This window comes from Aethalodelphis obliquidens, unplaced genomic scaffold (assembly GCF_003676395.1).
Source record: "Aethalodelphis obliquidens isolate GAN/ISIS:26980383/991018 unplaced genomic scaffold, ASM367639v1 scaffold2, whole genome shotgun sequence".
In the NCBI taxonomy this organism is placed as follows: domain Eukaryota; kingdom Metazoa; phylum Chordata; class Mammalia; order Artiodactyla; family Delphinidae; genus Aethalodelphis; species Aethalodelphis obliquidens.
The window spans coordinates 36,888,290-36,907,562 of NW_020837946.1; the positions used below are offsets into that span (position 1 = coordinate 36,888,290).

Sequence of the window (19,273 nt, forward strand, 5' to 3'; positions counted from 1 at the left end):
AAGTATAATGGAGGGTAAAGACATTTTTTCAGGCTATTGTAGTACCACTGGAAACCTACCTTCAAATGAGCTCATGTGTCTTCCCAAGCGCCCAATTTTAAACCTAGGGAGAAATATCATCATATCTGGTCCATGGAAATATCATACCCTGTAAGATATTTTTTATATAGTAACTCATTTTCATTATCATTCCTTTTTCAATTAATTCACAATAAAAGAGAACAATAAAAGTGTTGTTTCATATCTTTACTCTCTCAGTAATGTGCAACATGAACATAATAGTGTTAAGAAGTCAGAAATAACTTAACACAGTTGCTATAGAAGATGTTTATATTTGCAAAATTTCAACAATGATCTTCCCTAGGTTCCCCCAAATTAGCATATTTGTTAACCAAATTAATTAAGAAGCTTTTCAAAATAAAAGCAATGTTTTAAATAGATATATTTTCATAACCATAGAACATTTAGTTCTGTTGGAGGTAACAAACATATTACACTCAAGTACTTTCTTAAGATATTAGGGTAAAAATGATCTGGATGCAATTATAAATGTACCCTAATTAGTCATTTGCTTCTTTTGTGTGTATGTTTTTCTGCATGTGTTAAAATTATATCATAGATACTTTGTAATCGGTTAGTCCTTAAATCATCACAGTGTTATCTGACCCACAGAATTTATATCAGCTCAAGGTGATGATATGATATTGTTTGAACAATGTCTTTAAATTTAAATTTAGTGCTCAATTAAATGCAATGAAAGTCAAGACCTCCTAGCTGCCCATGTGTGTAATAGAAAATGAATGCTAAGATTCCCAGTTAGGAAGAATGAGACCTTCCTATAAATCACAACCTTGAAATTTCATAACTGAATATCGTTGTCACATCAAAATCCTAATTTCAACAGAGTTTTCATGGTGTTTCAGAGTACCACATAAGTGGGTATAAATTCACTTAAGATCAACTTTTCCACTGAAAAGTAAACAACTACAGAAAACTTTCTAAAAATTGATTTTATTTAATAAATATTTTAAAGAGTTCACTAACTGAAGACTTTGCTGATCTTCCCAGAAATTCTGATCAGTTGTTTATCCTTCATTCACTTTTATTTCTACTGTGATTCTTAGGAATTTGTCTAATCTATATTTAATCTATTAAAACATCTATGCATGATAAATTTGGCTTCCTTCAATTATAAGCTGTGTTACGATTTCCAAATTAAATGATAAAGGTAGAGAAGTAAAATTAAACACAGCAACAGGTTATAGTGAAGTGCTCTTTAGAATTTCAGATGAACAAATCTGTCCCAAAATGATAAAGTAATAAGTTACTAAATGAATAATGCAACACAGAATAGATTTCAACAGCATCTCAATCTCTCTCTCCCGTCCCCACCTCTCTCAGTCCTTCTCTTTTGCCCTCTCTCTCTCTCTCTCTCCCTCTCTCTCTCTCTCTATCTCTGTCTCTCGCTTGCTCTCTCACACACACACACACATACACACACTTCCGCCCACATCCATACGTGAGTGTGTACACACATCTCAGAATTTTAAAACACTGCTACTAAAGATTTTAACTTAGATAAATTAACTATGTTAAAATACTGACATTGTGAAAATATCTGTTTATGTCCAATACCCCAGAGAGGGCATCTTTCTGTGAACTTCTAAAAAGCTTAAAGAAAGAAAACCAGAAGGAAAAACCAGAGTCCTTGGCAGGAAGCCTGGGTGAAAGCGTGGCTGCCACTCAGGGTCACAGCTTCCCATTGTCCTCGCTGCTCTCCTTCTCCTCTATGGCCTCCAGGCTGCGCTTGCTCTTGGCCTCGGCACCACTGCTGGGGGCTTTACTAAGGCCACAAGACAAGCACGCCAGCTGGATCTGCTTCATGTTCTCTATAGCTTCATTCTTGGCATTCTTCAACAGATCTCCTTGGCCCTACAAACAGGCAGAAATAGACACCAAAGAAGAATGTTATGGGCCAGGCAGATCCTAAGTGACATCACTCTATATCCTTCATGCTGTTGCTCAGTGAGGAAACAGACTCCGACCGGAGAGCCCACTTTTCCAACATCCTTTCCTTGCATTATTGAGGGTCTTTGCTCTTTAAGTCAAGGACCTCAACCTGAGCCTTCCCCATTGTCTCTGTAGTTGCTGGGAGCCTCTGGAGATTTCCTGCAGGAGGGAACACCGTCTGGGGACCCTTATCTGAATGTACCAAGGACAATCAGCCCTTCCATCACCAGGGTTCGAGACTACACACTGCTGTAACTCCTAACCCACCCAGCCCAGCATTCCTAGGCTTGGGAGAAAACAAGGGAAGAAGCTCTTCCTCAAAGAACTGAAAATTAAATCATCTTCTCAGTGTAAAAGAGCTTACAAAGCAAATCTCTGTAAAGTAAACCACACACCCTTATGCTTGGTAAGCTGGTTTGTAGTATATTGGGTCATCGCTACAGCCTGCCTTTTGATAAGTTCCTATTTACCCATGTTCTTTTCTATTATCCTGAGGACAATGTTCCCATCTGGCTGATGGAGAGAGGCTCCAGAGGCTTAGTGTGTCAATCAAAACAAAAAAGCAAACGAGGATCACAGGAAATCATCAGTTGTCAGTTATATCAGAGTCTGAGAAAGATCTTTTCCAATTATTTTTTTTCTTATTTTAGGTCATTGTTATAATGATCAAGTGTATATGCTGACACTAGCCCAAGGGGCTGAAGGAGTAAGTGTGGGGAAGCCAGAACATGTTTCCGGTGTGTACAGACAAAAGAGAAAGGAGTTCCGTCTCTCCCCTCCATTCTCATGACAATGCCTGAGAGTGTGACCTTGAAACTGGAGGTTACACGAGCTGCTGGAGAGTTCCTCTACAAAGCAGAGACTTCGAGAAACGGTAAGTCACCTATTTTATGCGAGGTACTTCATCATACACTGTTTGATCTCTTTAATTTGATGAAAGCTTTTACTTTAGGATGTATGAGGACCCTAAAATTAAAAATGCATTGCATTAAAAATGCCTTGGAATATTTCTTTCCTCAAAATCTGTACAAGCACTTGCCAATTCTATCTTAGGTCATAAAATCCTTCAAACAACAGCCTTTAAATATATGGGATGAATAAGTACAACTTGGCCTAATACTTTTGTTAAGGTGAACTTACCTCCAAGTACCTCAATCATGGATTGGGATTTTAGAAGTAAACTTGGAAGTTGTATAGTTTAGCCTTCTCATGAGGAGAAAAGAAGCTGAGTCTGATGAGGTGACATGACTGACCCAAGGTCACAGCTGGTTAATGACTGAGCTGGGACTTAAGTCCAGGTCTTCTGCCTCGCGGTTCAGTGCCCTGTTCCACACACCATGTTTATAATTTAGACTAAAACTAGAGACTAGAGAATGAACACTCTTTCAGATAGAGATGGACTTTCTAAGAGAAAAATATGCATGACACAAGCAGAACTTGGGGAGTATAGGCATAATGAGTCCCCTCTGGACGTTAAAAAAAGTCACATCCAGGCTTCCCAGGTGGCGCAGTGGTCGAGAGTCCGCCTGCCGATGCAGGGAACACGGGTTCGTGCCCCGGTCCGGGAAGATCCCACATGCCACGGAGCGGCTGGGCCCGTGAGCCACGGCTGCTGAGCCTGCGCGTCCAGAGCCTGTGCTCCGCAACGGGAGAGGCCACAACCGTGAGAGGCCCGCGTACCGCAAAAAAAAAAAAAAAAAAAAAAGTCACATTGACTTTGAAAAATGCAATTCCGAAGTGATAATGGTAATAATACAGCATAGAAAGTGCTCACTCTCTGCAGGCATTCTTCTTCATACTTTACAGAGGTTCATTATTTGTCACAACATCCCCACAACACAGGCTCTTTTCTTACTTTAAGTTTACGATGAAAACAGAGGTCCAGAGTGATCCTCCTTCCCAGACTCACACAGCTGCTAAGTGATGGAGCTGGGGTTGAAATAAAGTCCAGCAGTTGGCTCCAGAATCTGTAGTCTTAACCACTACATGATGTGGCATCCCTTCAAGGCAAACTATGAACTCTCAACAAAGCACAGTAAAGCCTCCCAGTCATTGTCACCCATGGAAACAACACGGATAAAAAGACAATCATTAACCAGGTGGCACAGTCGGACAGAACTCAGAGATGGGATCTACAGAGTCAGGAAGATAAGATGCACCAACATTCGTTGGCAGGGACAAAAGTCAGAATATCTTAGTTTTGCTTTTAGCTCCAACAATTTCACCCTGGGCCATTTTATCTCCTGTAAAAATGATGAAAATATTCTTCCATCTTCCTCACAGTTTTAAAGATTACAAAAAATGTTGAAAAGCTATTTGTTGGAAATAAAAATAAACAAATGGGACCTAATGAAACTTAAAAGCTTTTGCACAGCAAAGGAAACCATAAACAAGATGAAAAGGTAACCCCCAGAATGGGAGAAAATATTTGCAAATGAAGCAACTGACAAAGGATTAATCTCCAAAATTTACAAGCAGCTCATGCAGCTCAACATCCAAAAAACAAACAACCCAATCCAAAAATGGGCAGAAGACCTAAATAGACATTTCTCCAAAGAAGATATACAGACTGCCAACAAACACATGAAAGAATGCTCAACATCACTAATCATTAGAGAAATGCAAATCAAAACTACAATGAGGTATCACCTCACACCAGTCAGAATGGCCATCATCAAAAAATCTACAAACAATAAATGCTGGAGAGGGTGTGGAGAAAAGGGAACCCTCTTGCCCTGTTGGTGGGAATGTAAATTGATACAGCCACTATGGAGAACAGTATGGAGGTTGGTTTAAAAGCTACAAATAGAACTACCATATGACCCAGCAATCCCACTACTGGGCATATACCCTGAGAAAAACATAATTCAAAAAGAGTCATGTACCACAATCTTCATTGCAGCTCTATTTACAATAGCCAGGACATGAAAGCAACCTAAGTGTCCATCAACAGATGAATGGTTAAAGAAGATGTGGCACATATATACAGTGGAATATTACTCAGCCATAAAAAGAAATGAAATTGAGTTATTTGTAGTAAGGTGGATGGACCTAGAGTGTGTCACACAGAGTGAAGTAAGTCAGAAAGAGAAAAACAAATACCGTATGCTAACACACATACATGGAATCTAAAAAAAAAAATAAAAAATGGTCATGAAGAACGTAGGGGCAAGAATAAAGACACTGACCTACTAGAGAATGGACTTGAGGATACAGGGAGGGGGAAGGGTAAGCTGGGACAAAGTGAGGGAGTGGCATGGACTTATATACACTACCAAACGTAAAATAGATAGCTAGTGGGAAGCAGCCGCATAGCACAGGGAGATCAGCTCAGTGTTTTGTGACCAGCTAGAGGGGTGGGATAGGGAGGGTGGGAGGGACGGAGACACAGGAGGGAAGAGGTATGGGGACATATGTATATGTATAACTGATTCACTTTGTTATAAAGCAGAAACTAACACACCATTGTAAAGCAATTATACTCCAATAAAGATGTTTTCAAAAAAAGAAAGAAAAGCTATTTGTGATTTAAATAATCACAAGTAAACTATGCTCTAAGGTGATATGAAAAGCAATTAACATACTCTATTACTAAAATAAGTATCTTGATAGTGTGCATATTTTAATATAAATTTTACTAACTTGTTTAAAATGCATCTACAAGAGTCTGTTTTTACAGAGATATGTATATTGCTACTGCTTTTACAAGCACAAAGATTCCTTTAAAAAAACTGTATTAATAAACAGATTATACCCACACTCATTTTCAGAGTATTACTTTTAAGTGCTCCCTTTTCTTTTAGTGTTAAAATTTTCATCAGGCATTCTTAAAGCATAAAAAAAGCAAAATTGGCATCTTCCCTAATTGCAAGAGAGGAGTAAAACATGCAAAAATATCAGGCTTGATACTACTAATGAATAATGCTCTCACGTCACTTTTCCGGCAGCAGGTTATAAAACGTATCTAATTAATCAGCCAGAATATCATCTCATCGGTTCTGAGAGGTGGCATCCAGGCCTAAATGTCAGACTGTGTCAGTTCTGGCAAATAGAAGTCAGTCTCTCTAGAAAACAAAGGCCAATTGGAGAAGACAGTTTGTGCCAGTGCACAAAAACAAAGGACATCATCTCCTGATAACCAGGAGACAACACGCCCTGGCTGCATGATACAGGCAGAAAAAAAATTGGAAAAGAAATTAAGCTATTAACTAACAGAAGAAGAAAAAATGAAAGACTAAATTATGAAGAGTTTCCATTGAAACACTGATGTAAAAATGTTGTTTTCAATATTTTTTTTAAGAAGGAGGCATAGAGATCATCTTTCTGTTCTGTGGTTAAACTCCTTGAGTCTTATGGATTAAGTTAGCAGAAGCAGAAAAGACTCATTCTAGGCAAAATTGTAAAGAGGGTGAAGTTTATTGTTAACAACCCCATCTTGGCATTCCTTTTCCGGGCTGACTTTTTCCCACCATGCTTGCAGTGATTTCCACTGACCAACTAGCATCCCTCTCTCTACTCTGTTACACTCCCTCTCAAAATCCTCCTAACTAGCCAGCTTATACCACATCTCCTCCCTCAAAACGCCTCTGTCCTGTGTGTCATTTCCCACAAGACCTATTAGGTACTCAGATCAGCTAAGCCACTTAACGGTATTGGTGTGTAGTATGCATTTAAGGAGTAATATAACAGGGCATTTCTAAAGAATATGCTCAGAAATTCTCCTCAAACAGAGGTCTTGGAAGAGAGGCAGAAAGGAGAGAAGCCCAAGAGAATTCATTTTACTTGGTGGTATATAAATTGTAACATCTCCTGGGAAAATAAATCTGGGATTGTTACGGCCTGGAATGTAAAATTAATGGACAATTTGACCACCGAATACTCAACTTGAAAGAAATGTCAAGCTGTTGCCAACATTTCAATATACGAGCAATCTCATGGGAATTTTTAGTTTCTCTCCTCTGGTACTAGGGATGCTTCAGGGGGAAAAACATGAGAAGGACTGCTTTAATCCAAAGAAAAGTAAGAGTAATAGAAAGCATTTCAGGCAGACTTATGCTGATGGGACAACAGGATTATCAAAAGTATCAACAGCAATGACTACCAATTCAGCCTCCACAGCTATTTGACTTCCAAATGCCACAGTCCATGGAAATCCCAACACATTTAAAAAGTAACACGGGCCCAGCCGCTCCGCGGCATGTGGGATCCTCCCGGACCGGGGCACAAACCCGTGTCCCCTGCATCGGCAGGCAGACTCTCAACCACTGCGCCACCAGGGAAGCCCACTACAGAGATTTTTGAACCTAAAAATTAGTAATGATTAATGAATTTTTTTAAAAGGAGACATTAAGCATTCATAACCAAATCCTTCCAACGTCATTAAACTGCAATTACAATAAATCATCTAGAAATCAAGAAATATCGGATGCAATGAGATTGTAAATGGGACTGATATACTACCATACCACCACAATTCTTATTATTACTCATAAATTATTACTGACAATAATATGCTATCACAACACTAAACAGAGGCTAACACTTTGAACACTTAATATACTAAATGTAAACCAATTTGCACATATTATCTCATTATATCAAAACCATAAAAGGGGCTAGAATTCTAAATGTGAGTTATCTATTAGTTATATATTTGTAAGTTATTTAATAACTATATTTTATAATCTATCAAAAGACATTTAGAATTTGTGTTATTCCTGTTCTTACTAAGAAATGCAGTTTCCTTCTATAGTTTGAAAATAGTGTTGGCTACAATCTGGCAGAGTAACTTTCAAAAGACATTGACATCCATGGCTCTTAAAATACCCATTTTTCCCATGAACTGCCCTATCCCTTGTGATATTAGTGTATGAAAGAGTGGTCAAACATCATAACTAGTGTCCTTGTCACGTGTGAAGGAAATGTGTGGGTTGTCTCAGAGTACACCACAAATATTTAAAGCAGCTAATTGAGACTCTGGGAATGGAAAGGCCCTCACATATATACAACTACGCGTATAAACAAATGCAGCTCTGTCACCGGGCAGGCGTGTATGGGTATTTTTCAGCACACACTCAACGGCTGACTGATTCCCCTGAAATTCGTCCCATATGAGCGTCCACACCCACAGCTAGAGCCACCCCTGGATAATACTGCAACAAAAGTCTGCCACAGACAGCATGGTGGTATTAGCACCGCTTTATTTGCTCCAGCTCCATTTGGTGGACATGACCATGTTGTGGTGAGCTGTGTACTACCACCGTATTAACAGTTCAAAAAGCATGCTTTTGGGGAATCTCTGTATTATCTAAAGGGGGTAAATGTTTTGCTCCAAAGAGGTAGAAACAACTATTACAATGTCCTTCATTTGAGAAATTAAAATAGCAAATCAAAAATGTGTTGATGTCATGACAGATACATCTCTCTTGATGTTAGATTACTGGAATATTGGGTAAAACGATGCAAAGATGGCCTGGGATCCTTGCTCTCCAGAATGAAAGCCTAGTTTTGTAGGGAATGTATACAACATGTTAGCAAGAGTTACAGGCACAAAGATGTAGCCATTAGGGAAATTATGTACAAAATACCTCAACTGCACAAAAATAGAAGTTCTCATTGCCTAAAGTTATTAAAACTCAGATTTATTATTTTTCAAGACCTTGTCCACCAAATATTTCAACTGCATTCTACTCACCACTTAAGAAGTTGAATTTTTACTCTATGAACTTTCAAGAAATATGGATGAATAGTTGTAGAGCAGTTCTGGTCTAAGAGTACTGACTTATTGGAGCTTCTTATGTTACTCTTCTCCTGAAACTCTGAACTCAAAACAAAGGAAAAGACACTACCTTTCAAATCTTTATCACATAATGCAATTAAACTATTTCATTTTTATAGGAACAAAAAGTGAATTACATTGGACATGTTTACCTGAGCCATTAGATTTTATACCCTTTATAAAGTTAAGTTTTTTTAAGTTAGTTTTATGACTGATACATTTTAGTATTGGTCAGAAACTCCAATTAATCAGATATCTCTGAAGATTATGGAAAGAGAATATAAGTAAATATTTTTAATATCTGAGAATCTAGATCTGAAGGAAGAATAATTTACAAAATGTAGAAGATACTTCAAAGAAATTTTAAGAATAATTCAATGCCAACAAGACCACACAACATTACAGAATAAAGCAGAATGACATGTTTAATAAGCACAGCCATAGAAAAGGCTCTAAAAAAATATGAAGTCATACTCTATTAAAATTCAACATAATGAAAATTATGTTTGAAAGTTAAATTTGAAAGCATACGTTTTAAGACCTGACAAATAAGATTTTCTTTTTCCACAAGTCTTTCTCAAATAACATCCTGCTTTGTTACAATACCTTTCTCATCAGGAAATCTTGACTGACTTGAGTGTTGACAGAATGAAGGACCCTATTTACTTCAAAATGGTAATTAACTGCATCTTAAGCAGAAAGCCTTTGTATTAACCATGTTTTTTAAAAATAGTTTTTAATATAGAGGAGACCATTATTGTGTCCCTGTGTGTGTGTGTGTGTATAATACTATATGTAAATAAAGTAGTTTAATAGTATTTAAATACTAATCACTAATAATAATATAATTGCATCACTTTAACAGAATAAACTATAAAAATTGTATGATCATTTCAATAGTTGCATAAAAAGCATTTGACAAAATTCAACATCTTTTTATGATAAAAACTCTCAACAAAGTGAGTATATAAGGAATGTACCCCAACATAAAAAAGGACATATATGACAAGCCCACAGGTAACACCACACTCGACAGTGAAAGGTTGAAAGCTTTTCCTCTAAGATCAGGAACAAGACAAGAGTGCCATAAGAGTGCCCACTCTCACTATTTCTATTCAGCATAGTACTGGAAGTCCTAGCCAGAGGAATTAGGCAAGAAAAATAAATAAAAGATATCCAAACTGGACAGGAAGAAGTAAAATGATGACCCAATCTTATATATAGAAAACCCTAAAGACTCCATCAAAAAAAACTGATAATAGAACTAATAAATGAATTAATAGAACTAATAAATGAATTCAGTAATAGAACTAATAAATGAATTCAGTAAAGTTGTAGGATAAAAAATCAACATACAAAAAAAATCAGTTGTGTTTCTATACACTAATAACAAACTATCAGAAAAAGAAATAAATAAAACAATCCCATTTATATTAGCACCAAAAATAATAAAATATTTAGGAATAAATTTAACATAGGAGGTGAGAGATCTGTACACTGAAAATTACAAGGCACTGATGAAAGAAATTAAACACAAATAAACGGGAAGATATCCCATGTTCATGGATCAGAAGAATTAATATTATTAAGATGTTCATACTACCCAAAGCCATCCATAGATTCAGTGCAATCCCTATCAAAACTCCAATGGCATTTTTCACAAGAAAAGAAAAACAATCCTAAAATTCTTATGGAACAACAAAAGACCCCAGATTGCCAAAGCAATCCTGAGAGAGAAGAACAAAGTTGGAGGCATCATACATCCTGATTTCAAACTATATTACAAAACTAATCAAAACAGTATGATAACTGGAGTAGAAACAGACATGTAGACCAATGGAACAAAACTGAGAGACTAGAAATAAACACATACATATATGGTCAACTAATATTTGACAAGGGAGCCAAGAATATTCAATGGGGAAAAGATAGTCTTTTCAATAAATGGTGCTAGGAAAACTGGGTATTCACATACAAAAGAATAAATTGCAGCCTTATATTACACCATTCACAAAAATTAACTCAAAATGGATTAAAGACTTAAATGTAAGACCTGAAATAATAAAATTACTAGCAAAAAAATAGGAAAAAAAACTTGACATTGATCTTGGCAATGATTTTTTTAATATAACACCAAAAGCACAAGCAAAAAAAAAAGCAAAAATAAACAAGTGGGACTACAACAAACTAAAAAGCTTCTTCACAGCAAAAGAAACAAAGAAGGAGATGAAAAGGCAACCTATGGAACTGGAGAAAATATTTGCAAACCGTATATCTGATAAGAGGTTAATATCTAAAATACATAAGGAACTCAATATGCATGTAATAGCTCAAAATATATAACTCAATAGTAAAAAACAATCTGACTAAAAAATTGGCAAAGATATGAATAGACATTTTTCCAAAGAAGATATACAAATGGACAACAGGTACATGAAAAGGTGCTCAATACCAACATCAAAACCACAATGAAATATCACCTCACCCCTGTTAGAATGGGTTTTACCAAAAAGACAAGAGGTAATAAGCATCGGCAATGATGTGGAGAAAAGGGAACCCTTGCACACTGTTGGTGGTAAAGTAAATTGGTACGGTCATATACAAAAAGAGTGTGGAGGTTCCCCCCAAATTAAAAATAGAGCTACTATATGATCCAGCAATTCCACTTCTGGGAATATATCCAAAGGAAATGAAATTAGGATCTCAAAGAGAGACCTGCACCCCCATGTTTAATGCAGCATTATTTACAATAGCCAAAACATGGAAATAATCTCAGTGTCCACCAAACTAATGAATGGATAAAGAAGATGTAATATATATATATGGAGATTTTATATACATATATGTGTGTGTGTGTGTGTGTGTGTGTGTGTGTGTGTGTAAAATGGAATATTATTCAGCCATGAGAAAGAAGTTAATCCTACCATTTTCAACAACATAGATAAATTTTGAGGGCATTATACTAAGTGAGACAAGCACACAGAGAAAGACTATATGTGGAATCTCAAAAAACCAAACTAATAGAAACAGAGTAGGTTGGTAGTTGCCAGGGGCTGGGGGGTCGGGGGAAATGGGTGAAGGTGGTAAATGGGTACAAGCTTCCAGTAACAAGATGAATAAGTTCTGGAGATCTAATATACAGCATGGTGATAGTTAACAATACTGTTTTGTATACTTGAAAGTTGCTAAGAGAGTAGATCTTAAAAGTTCTCACCATCAAAAAAAACGTAACTACATGAGGTAATGGATTTGTTAACTAGCCTTATTGCGGTAACCATCTCATAATATATACATATATCAAATCATCACCCTGAACACCTTAAGTTTACATAATGTTATATGTCAATTATATCTCAATAAAGCTGAAAAAATAATAATATAATAATAATACAAAATTAATAATAATCAAGTAACAAGAGTGCTGATGACAGGTAGTATTGATGGGTAACACCTGAATTCATCAATAAAACCTATTGCATTGAGATGCTTTTGTTGACCAGATCATAAAAAGAAGTATAGGGGCTTCCCTGGTGGCGCAGTGGTTGAGAGTTCGCCGGCTGATGCAGGGGACACGGGTTCGTGCCCTGGTCTGGGAGGATCCCATGTGCCGCGGAGCGGCTGGGCCCGTGAGCCATGGCCTCTGGGTCTGTGCGTCCGAAGCCTGTGCTCCACAGCGGGAGAGGCCACGGCGGTGAGAGGCCCGTGTACCGCAAAAAAAAAAAAAAATAAAAAGAAGTATGGAATTTAATGTCTCCAATTCCCACTTATTGTCCCTATTGTATCCTGTTCTAAGCTATGGATATATGAACTGCTTTTTCTCTTTGATTTAGGAATACTGGTGGTCTTTGTTAGCTATCAGTTAGGACTTGGGTCTTCATTTTTGTCTTATTCACCTATCAATACATCAAGCAAATATTTATTAAACATCTACCATATGCCAGACTTTGTCATCACCTGTGGTTGTCAACCCTATCAAAACCAAGATCCTTTAAAACAAATATTTTGTAAGGCTTCCTTTATTATTCTAAAATTAAAGTCATAAATAATATAACCTAGCTATATACATTATTAAAAATTAAGTAAATGTAGTATCCTAGCTATAATATAAGGAGAAATAAGAATGGTCATTTAAAATAAAATAATATGTATTTCAATATGTAAATGCCCAGGCAGGCACACAAGAAACCATAATGAAGTAGACAAATGCCTGTACTTACTTAATATGAATTCATTTAAATTTAAGAGAGATAAGATCAGATGCCTTTCCACACACACAAGATACAGGAAAATGACAATGCAGATGTACTACAAAGACACTAGTATAAAAACAAATAATGGCAACTGACCAGACTTATTTACATACAATAAAAGAAGGAAGGAAATAACCTTAATTAAGATAGGGATAATATGTCAAGACGAGTACAGAGTCTCACCATGGAGAAAAAGTCTGATAATCCCACAAGTGAGGAAGTAAGTAAAGTCCATACACCCCACCAAATTTGCCAAATCTTCAAAAGTAGCTCAAAGGGCATTTTCCTTGTGGTTGACAATATCAGCTTCTACTTCGCAGGATACTGTGGGATGCTTATCATGGATTATCAATAATAAAGTATCATATTAAAACGAATATCTCACTTCAGTTTGTTCCAGTATTACTGTATAGCAATTATACAATCAGGTGGACAGAATACCCAGAGGAAATACATTATTCAATAATTTGGAAACAATGTCTTTATTCATTTAGGCTTCCCTCTCAGTAACTACCTTTTCCTCATGTACTGGGCCTCTCACATAACTTCTTGTTAAATAAACATCATTTACAAAAGTACTCTGATTTGTATTTTAGAGGGTGTAGTCAAGCAGGACTTGAGAAAGTCTTGCAGGACATAAGGCAGTTCTTCATTATGTTGCACCATCCTGCACAGTGCAGGACGGCCAGCATTCCTGGCCAGTCCCACTAAATGGCAGGAGAATCCCCCCAAGTCACTTCTACAATGTTCCAAAACACCCTCTAGGGGTCAGTACTGTGCCCATTAAGAACCATCAGGCTAGACTCTGGGGATAACACGGTGAGCACAGATCCCCTCCTGCCCACATAAAACTTAAGTCTAGTGAGGGACACAGGCAAAAATCAAAAAAAAATCACAAAAAGAAAGTTATGTCTAATCGCAAGTTGTGCTGTGTGCTTAAAGGAAAGGAATGTGATGCTGTGAGAATGGGTATTCTAGGGGATCAGTCAAGGCTTCCTCATAAAAGCGACAACGGAACAACAATTTGAAAGATGGAGAAGCTTCTTCATCTTACAATCAGTGAAATACGATGTAAGGATCTTTTGATGCTCACCTTGAGTCCTCAATCCTTCTACAGTCTTACAGATACAGATAGAGAGAGTATGGGAGAGTGTTCTGGAAGGATACTGCCTCTACGACATAGTACCAAAATAGTCTAATATATCCCATTTTTCCTCATATTTTATTTACTTAGAATTTACTTTGTTTCCTTGAAATTTATACTTGGGAAAAAACCCTGAAAGTGGAAAATACTCAATAAAGTTTAATTTAGTGACAGTATCATTTTGTTCTGCTAAGTAAGAGTTCTTAGTAATTATTTCAAATTTTTGAAGTACAGCTATAATGTTTTCATAAATAGATAGATGAAGAAATGGACTCAAGATAGCTAAATAAATACATTGCTCAAGTTCACACAGAAAATAAGTGTGAAGGAAATAACTAGTAACGCCTGCTTCCAAGACCAACAAATGCTTTTTCTTCACTGCATTATTTTTCTTTGTGTTTAGGTGCATTACATGCTATATTGCTCATGTCATCTAATAGGTCTTAGAAATGTAGAGAAGAAAAAAATAGCTTAAGACTTACTTGGTTTTAAAAAGAAAAATGCTTTGATAGACCCTCAAAAATGCTTTGATAGACTCACATAAATACTACTTTTGTGCTCATACTTTGATGTCTGACCTTTGCCTTCAATATGGGTACAGAGTTTGGAATAATTTAATAATTTTAATCTGAGCCAACTTTTCAGAAAACTGCAATACAAAAGCAATGATAGAAGATTGATGATTAGGGAAAGTGTGGAGAAGATGACTGGTTTTCATTTTAAAGACCTCATCATAAGCGCTAATAGATCAGATCCAAAAAAAGAAGATTATAAGTGAATCAATCCATTACAAGTACCAGCTGAACTTTTTTTTTTTTTTTTGGAGTATAATTGCTTTACAATGGTGTGTTAGTTTCTGCTGTACAATGAAGTGAAGCAGCTATATGTATACATATATCCCCTCCCTCTTGGACCTCCCTCCCACCCCATCCCCTATCCCACCCATCTAGGTCATCACAGAGCACCAAGCTGAGCTCCCCGTGCTATACAGCAGGTTCCCACTAGCTATCTATTTTACACATGGTACTGTACTTATGTCAAACCTTTCTGAAGAATGCTACAACGTAAAAACTCATCAGTTAGTTCTCAGATCAGTATCCCCAGGATACTGATTCTCCTTGCAATACTCATGAACTCTAAAAGTCACCCACATAAGATGGCTGCCCAGGATGGTACACACAAGTTGAGAGCAGAATCAGAACCCCAGGAGTGATGAAGGAATATATCTGATTCTAAGGATTCCACATTTCTGTCATATAATAACAATTTGGCCTAGAGGCTTTGAACTGTAACCATACTGCTATTCTACAGGTGAACATATAGTATGACCTGCACAATCAGACTACTTGGGTTCAAATCCACCAAGTGTTAGCTTTTTGACCTTGGGCAAGGTCATTCAATGCCTCAGTTTCCTCACCTATAAAATGACTATGATAATTGTACCCATCTCTAGGTTTAAAAGCAAGATTAAGAGAGATAATACATGTGCATCATATAGAACAATGGCTGGCATACATGGTAAACTCTAATGATTATTAGCTATTACTATTATCTTATAAACTGAAAATTTAAAGCTTTCAGTAAATGCAATGTTTCACTATCAGTAACATTATATATATATATATCAGTAATGTTATAGATGTCTACTGTATTTTACCTTCTAAATTGTGAGGAAACATAAGCACTTTGAAGCTTAAAAAAGACAAGTTGGTAAAGTCAGGGGGAATAAACCATTACTGAGAATAAAATTCAGGATTGATCACCCGTTAACCCTATGAAAAATCTCATAATGTTTAAAATAAAAAGAGTAACAATTGCATTGATGTGGGAACTTTCCTTGGGAAACCCCAGAACGTGTAATCTTCCCCCCTCCAAAAGTCTATTTTCTTATTTGTAATTTAGAAGTTACAACACTGTTCAGTGTAAAACACAGAAGCATTGCTCACTATTGGAATAAAAAGTTTTAAACAGCTGTTTCATTTAGGCCAGATGAGACACTAAAAATGAACTGAAATCATCTGTCACCCAAAGAAATTCATGACAAACATTATCTTTTGTGACAGGACTGTTACATTTCTGAAGATACCATAAGATAGATTTCTGCCAGGGTACTCTGTTTAAGAAGCCATCTATCTGCTTTGGGCAAATGACTGTGAGCCTAATCCACTTACAGAAAATGTCAACAAAATTGCTTCAGCACCAGTGAGCTGAATAATAGAAAACCCCAAGCTAAATTCTAAAACTATGATTCAACTGCAGAAAGCTTTGTGAATTGAGGTGTGTGTGGTGATACTGGTATCCTGAGAATTCTCTTGCAGGCATTTTGACAAAAGAGCCATTCAATAAAACAATAAGTCACTGCCTGTTGATTTCCCCCCTCTCTGCTCTTTCCTTCCCCATTATCGTGATCATCTGCCTCTATGTCAACAGATCTAATAAGAAAGGACAGAAGTGATATCAACTTTTAGCAAGGTGGCAACGGTAATTAATTGCACTTCAGATGAAACTTTGGTAGTAGATGGTCATCATCACAAAAAATATATTGTTTAAAAGTTCTAGCATCTCAAAGTAACTTTCCCTGTGTAATGAATGACCCTGAAATCCAACTTCATACAACTATCTTGAGTGCCAAAAGCCACACGCAGAACAAGCTCCTATAAAAACCTCTGCTTCACCAACTAGTGCTATTTCCATTTCAAAAAGATTATTTACAATGGCTTGAAGGATGTAGGATGCCTCAAACCCCAGAGCAGACAAAGGCTACAGGGATAGTTACTAATATTAGTTACTAGTTACTAATATTAGAAGGATATTTTAAAAAATCCATTCTGGAATTTACTTGGTAAGGTTTCACTTTAAGAAATTACTGATTGCATTGCCTAAATTATTGGCTACTTGATTCACCCAAAAAATAAATCTGCAAAAATGCCAGAATAAGAGTGTAGATGCAATACCAAAGGTCCAACATCAGGGTGAACTGATCACAAAATGGCTTCAGCTGCTTAATGGCCGCAGTGCTGAGACTTCCAGTAAGCAAGTGGTTTCTTGTGACATCTGGCCCTGTGTTGCACAACTCCAGGGGCTCCTTTCACCTGTCTTCTATGCGCACAGCATTCCCTGCAGCCCAATGACAGACGTACTGCATCTGGTCTAGACATGTCCTTTCACCAAGGACATTTATTCTTTATTCTCTGCCAAATCATAATGCTTTTAAAAAGACTGAAACTGTCCCCTTTAGGAGTGCATCATGGCATGTGCAGAACTAGCCTACCCAGTGGCTCTATAGGCACCCATTTACACTGGCGTGACTTCTAGTTTCAGTGTCGGTTGCGATGGCCAAATAGCTATTAGCAAGGCATTGTCAAAGGGGCAACTGCCTTGTACTCTCCACCTTTCTTTTTTTTTTTTTTTTTAATGAGGGTAAGGCAGCTATTAAATGAAATGGGCTACTTTTATTAACAGTTAAATCAAGCAGCAGCCAACTCAGCTCCCTCCACAGTGACTGTTTAGAGATTTAGTCATTAATGAGGTACTCACTGTTGGTGGCCCAAATCCAGTAGGGCATTTGGTAAAAGACTAGACTACTGTTACTCCAAGAAAATGTCAAGACCTGCTTTCCCTAATGTGAGACTCGCTCAAGTTTCAGATCTCAAACTCAAGCCATCCACAACACCAAACTATTAGCCACACATTTTCCTCATGCTTTATATGTTTGTTTTTAAAATTATGCTGCTCAAAAGTTAAAATAATAGCATCCAAGTTTCCATATTGTGTCATGTTGGCTTAATCAACTTATCTACTGCTATCTATCTGCCTGTGTATACATCATTCTGAATACCTCAGTAGGCATATCATGAAAATAAGGACATGCTACGTAACCACTCTACTATCATTGCCCCCAACAAAGCTGACGTTTATTCAGTAATTTGATCTGACTGCGGTGCATATTAAATTGCCCAAATGTCCCAAAACAACTTTTACAGCTTTTCTAAAGGTCCAGAATCCATTCAAGTTTCCCACGTTCCTAGCATCTTTGGAAATAATGATCCAGCAATGTGGGTTAGAGCAAAATCACGAATGACAGGTGAGTGCACATGAAAACTCAACAGCAAGTTCACAGCAATAAGTACCACTTCCTTGAAAGACATACATTTATTACCTCAGCTTCACTCCTGTACACTTAGCGGAATACGCACCACGAAATCATCACATACACTTGTCAAAACATTTCTTCTGACTGTCAAATACCATCACTCTTATATTCTTATTTTTAAGTCAACTTTATAAATATATACGCCTGGAAAAACTCACCATACATTCACCAAACCCATTCAATTTTGTGAATGTCAGGCTGCTCTTCCAAGGCAGGCCTCAGATTTCTTTCCAGAATAGATGACTGTGAAAATCAGACTATCAGAAACTTCAATTCCAATATTTCAGTAGCTGGTAGTTTTTTAGGCCTTAGCTAGGCAAACCAAAAAACTCCACATTTTTAGAGGAACTTTAAATTATCCTCATGAACACCATTTGCCAAGCCTTGCATGACCCTGTCCAAGTCCACAGACCCCTGCTAAAGAAAACGGTGTCAGGCTGACCTTGAGCTGGGACGGCTTTGCTCTGTGCTTTAAAAACCCATCTCCCCAGCCACAACGGGTTAAACCAAGCATCACACTGGCCCAAGAGCGGCCACTCAATGGGGGCCAGTGACCTATGACTCCAGGCAGCAATGACACCAATTAGTCAAACCAATCAGATGAAAGTGAGCCTGGGAAATTCGAAAAGCCTTAGTTGCTCATAAAAAGAGATGCTAGGAAACAGAGGGAAGAAAGAGAGAGCAGAGAGCTGAACTTAAGGCTACAGCACTAGAGGGAAAATTCTGAATTCTTGCTCCTGAGAGAGGAAAAGATAACACAGTGCCTTAAAGCCTCCTTGATCTGTCATGATCTTCTAGCCGGAGGTTCTGTGAGTCTGTGGCTTCCCTTCTTCCCAGGAGATGCGTTGCTTGCGTTGTCATTTATAGTCTCACCCGAAAAAAGCCTAAATGAGTCCCTGTTCCCTGCAACTCAGGCAAAAAAAACCCACCAAAGTCTA

At 37.3% G+C, this 19,273-nt stretch overlaps 1 protein-coding gene across 1 annotated transcript in view; it reads right to left on the reverse strand.

Annotated features, from left to right (window-relative positions):
• Positions 1 to 237: 237 nt before the first annotated feature.
• Positions 238 to 19,273, reverse strand: part of PLCL1 (phospholipase C like 1 (inactive)) — a 360,269-nt gene continuing 341,233 nt past the window's right edge. The window contains exon 6 of the mRNA XM_027124986.1: positions 238 to 1,932. Coding sequence (XP_026980787.1) covers positions 1,750 to 1,932 — 183 coding nt within the window. The 3' untranslated portion in view covers positions 238 to 1,749. The remainder of the gene's footprint in view (positions 1,933 to 19,273) is intronic.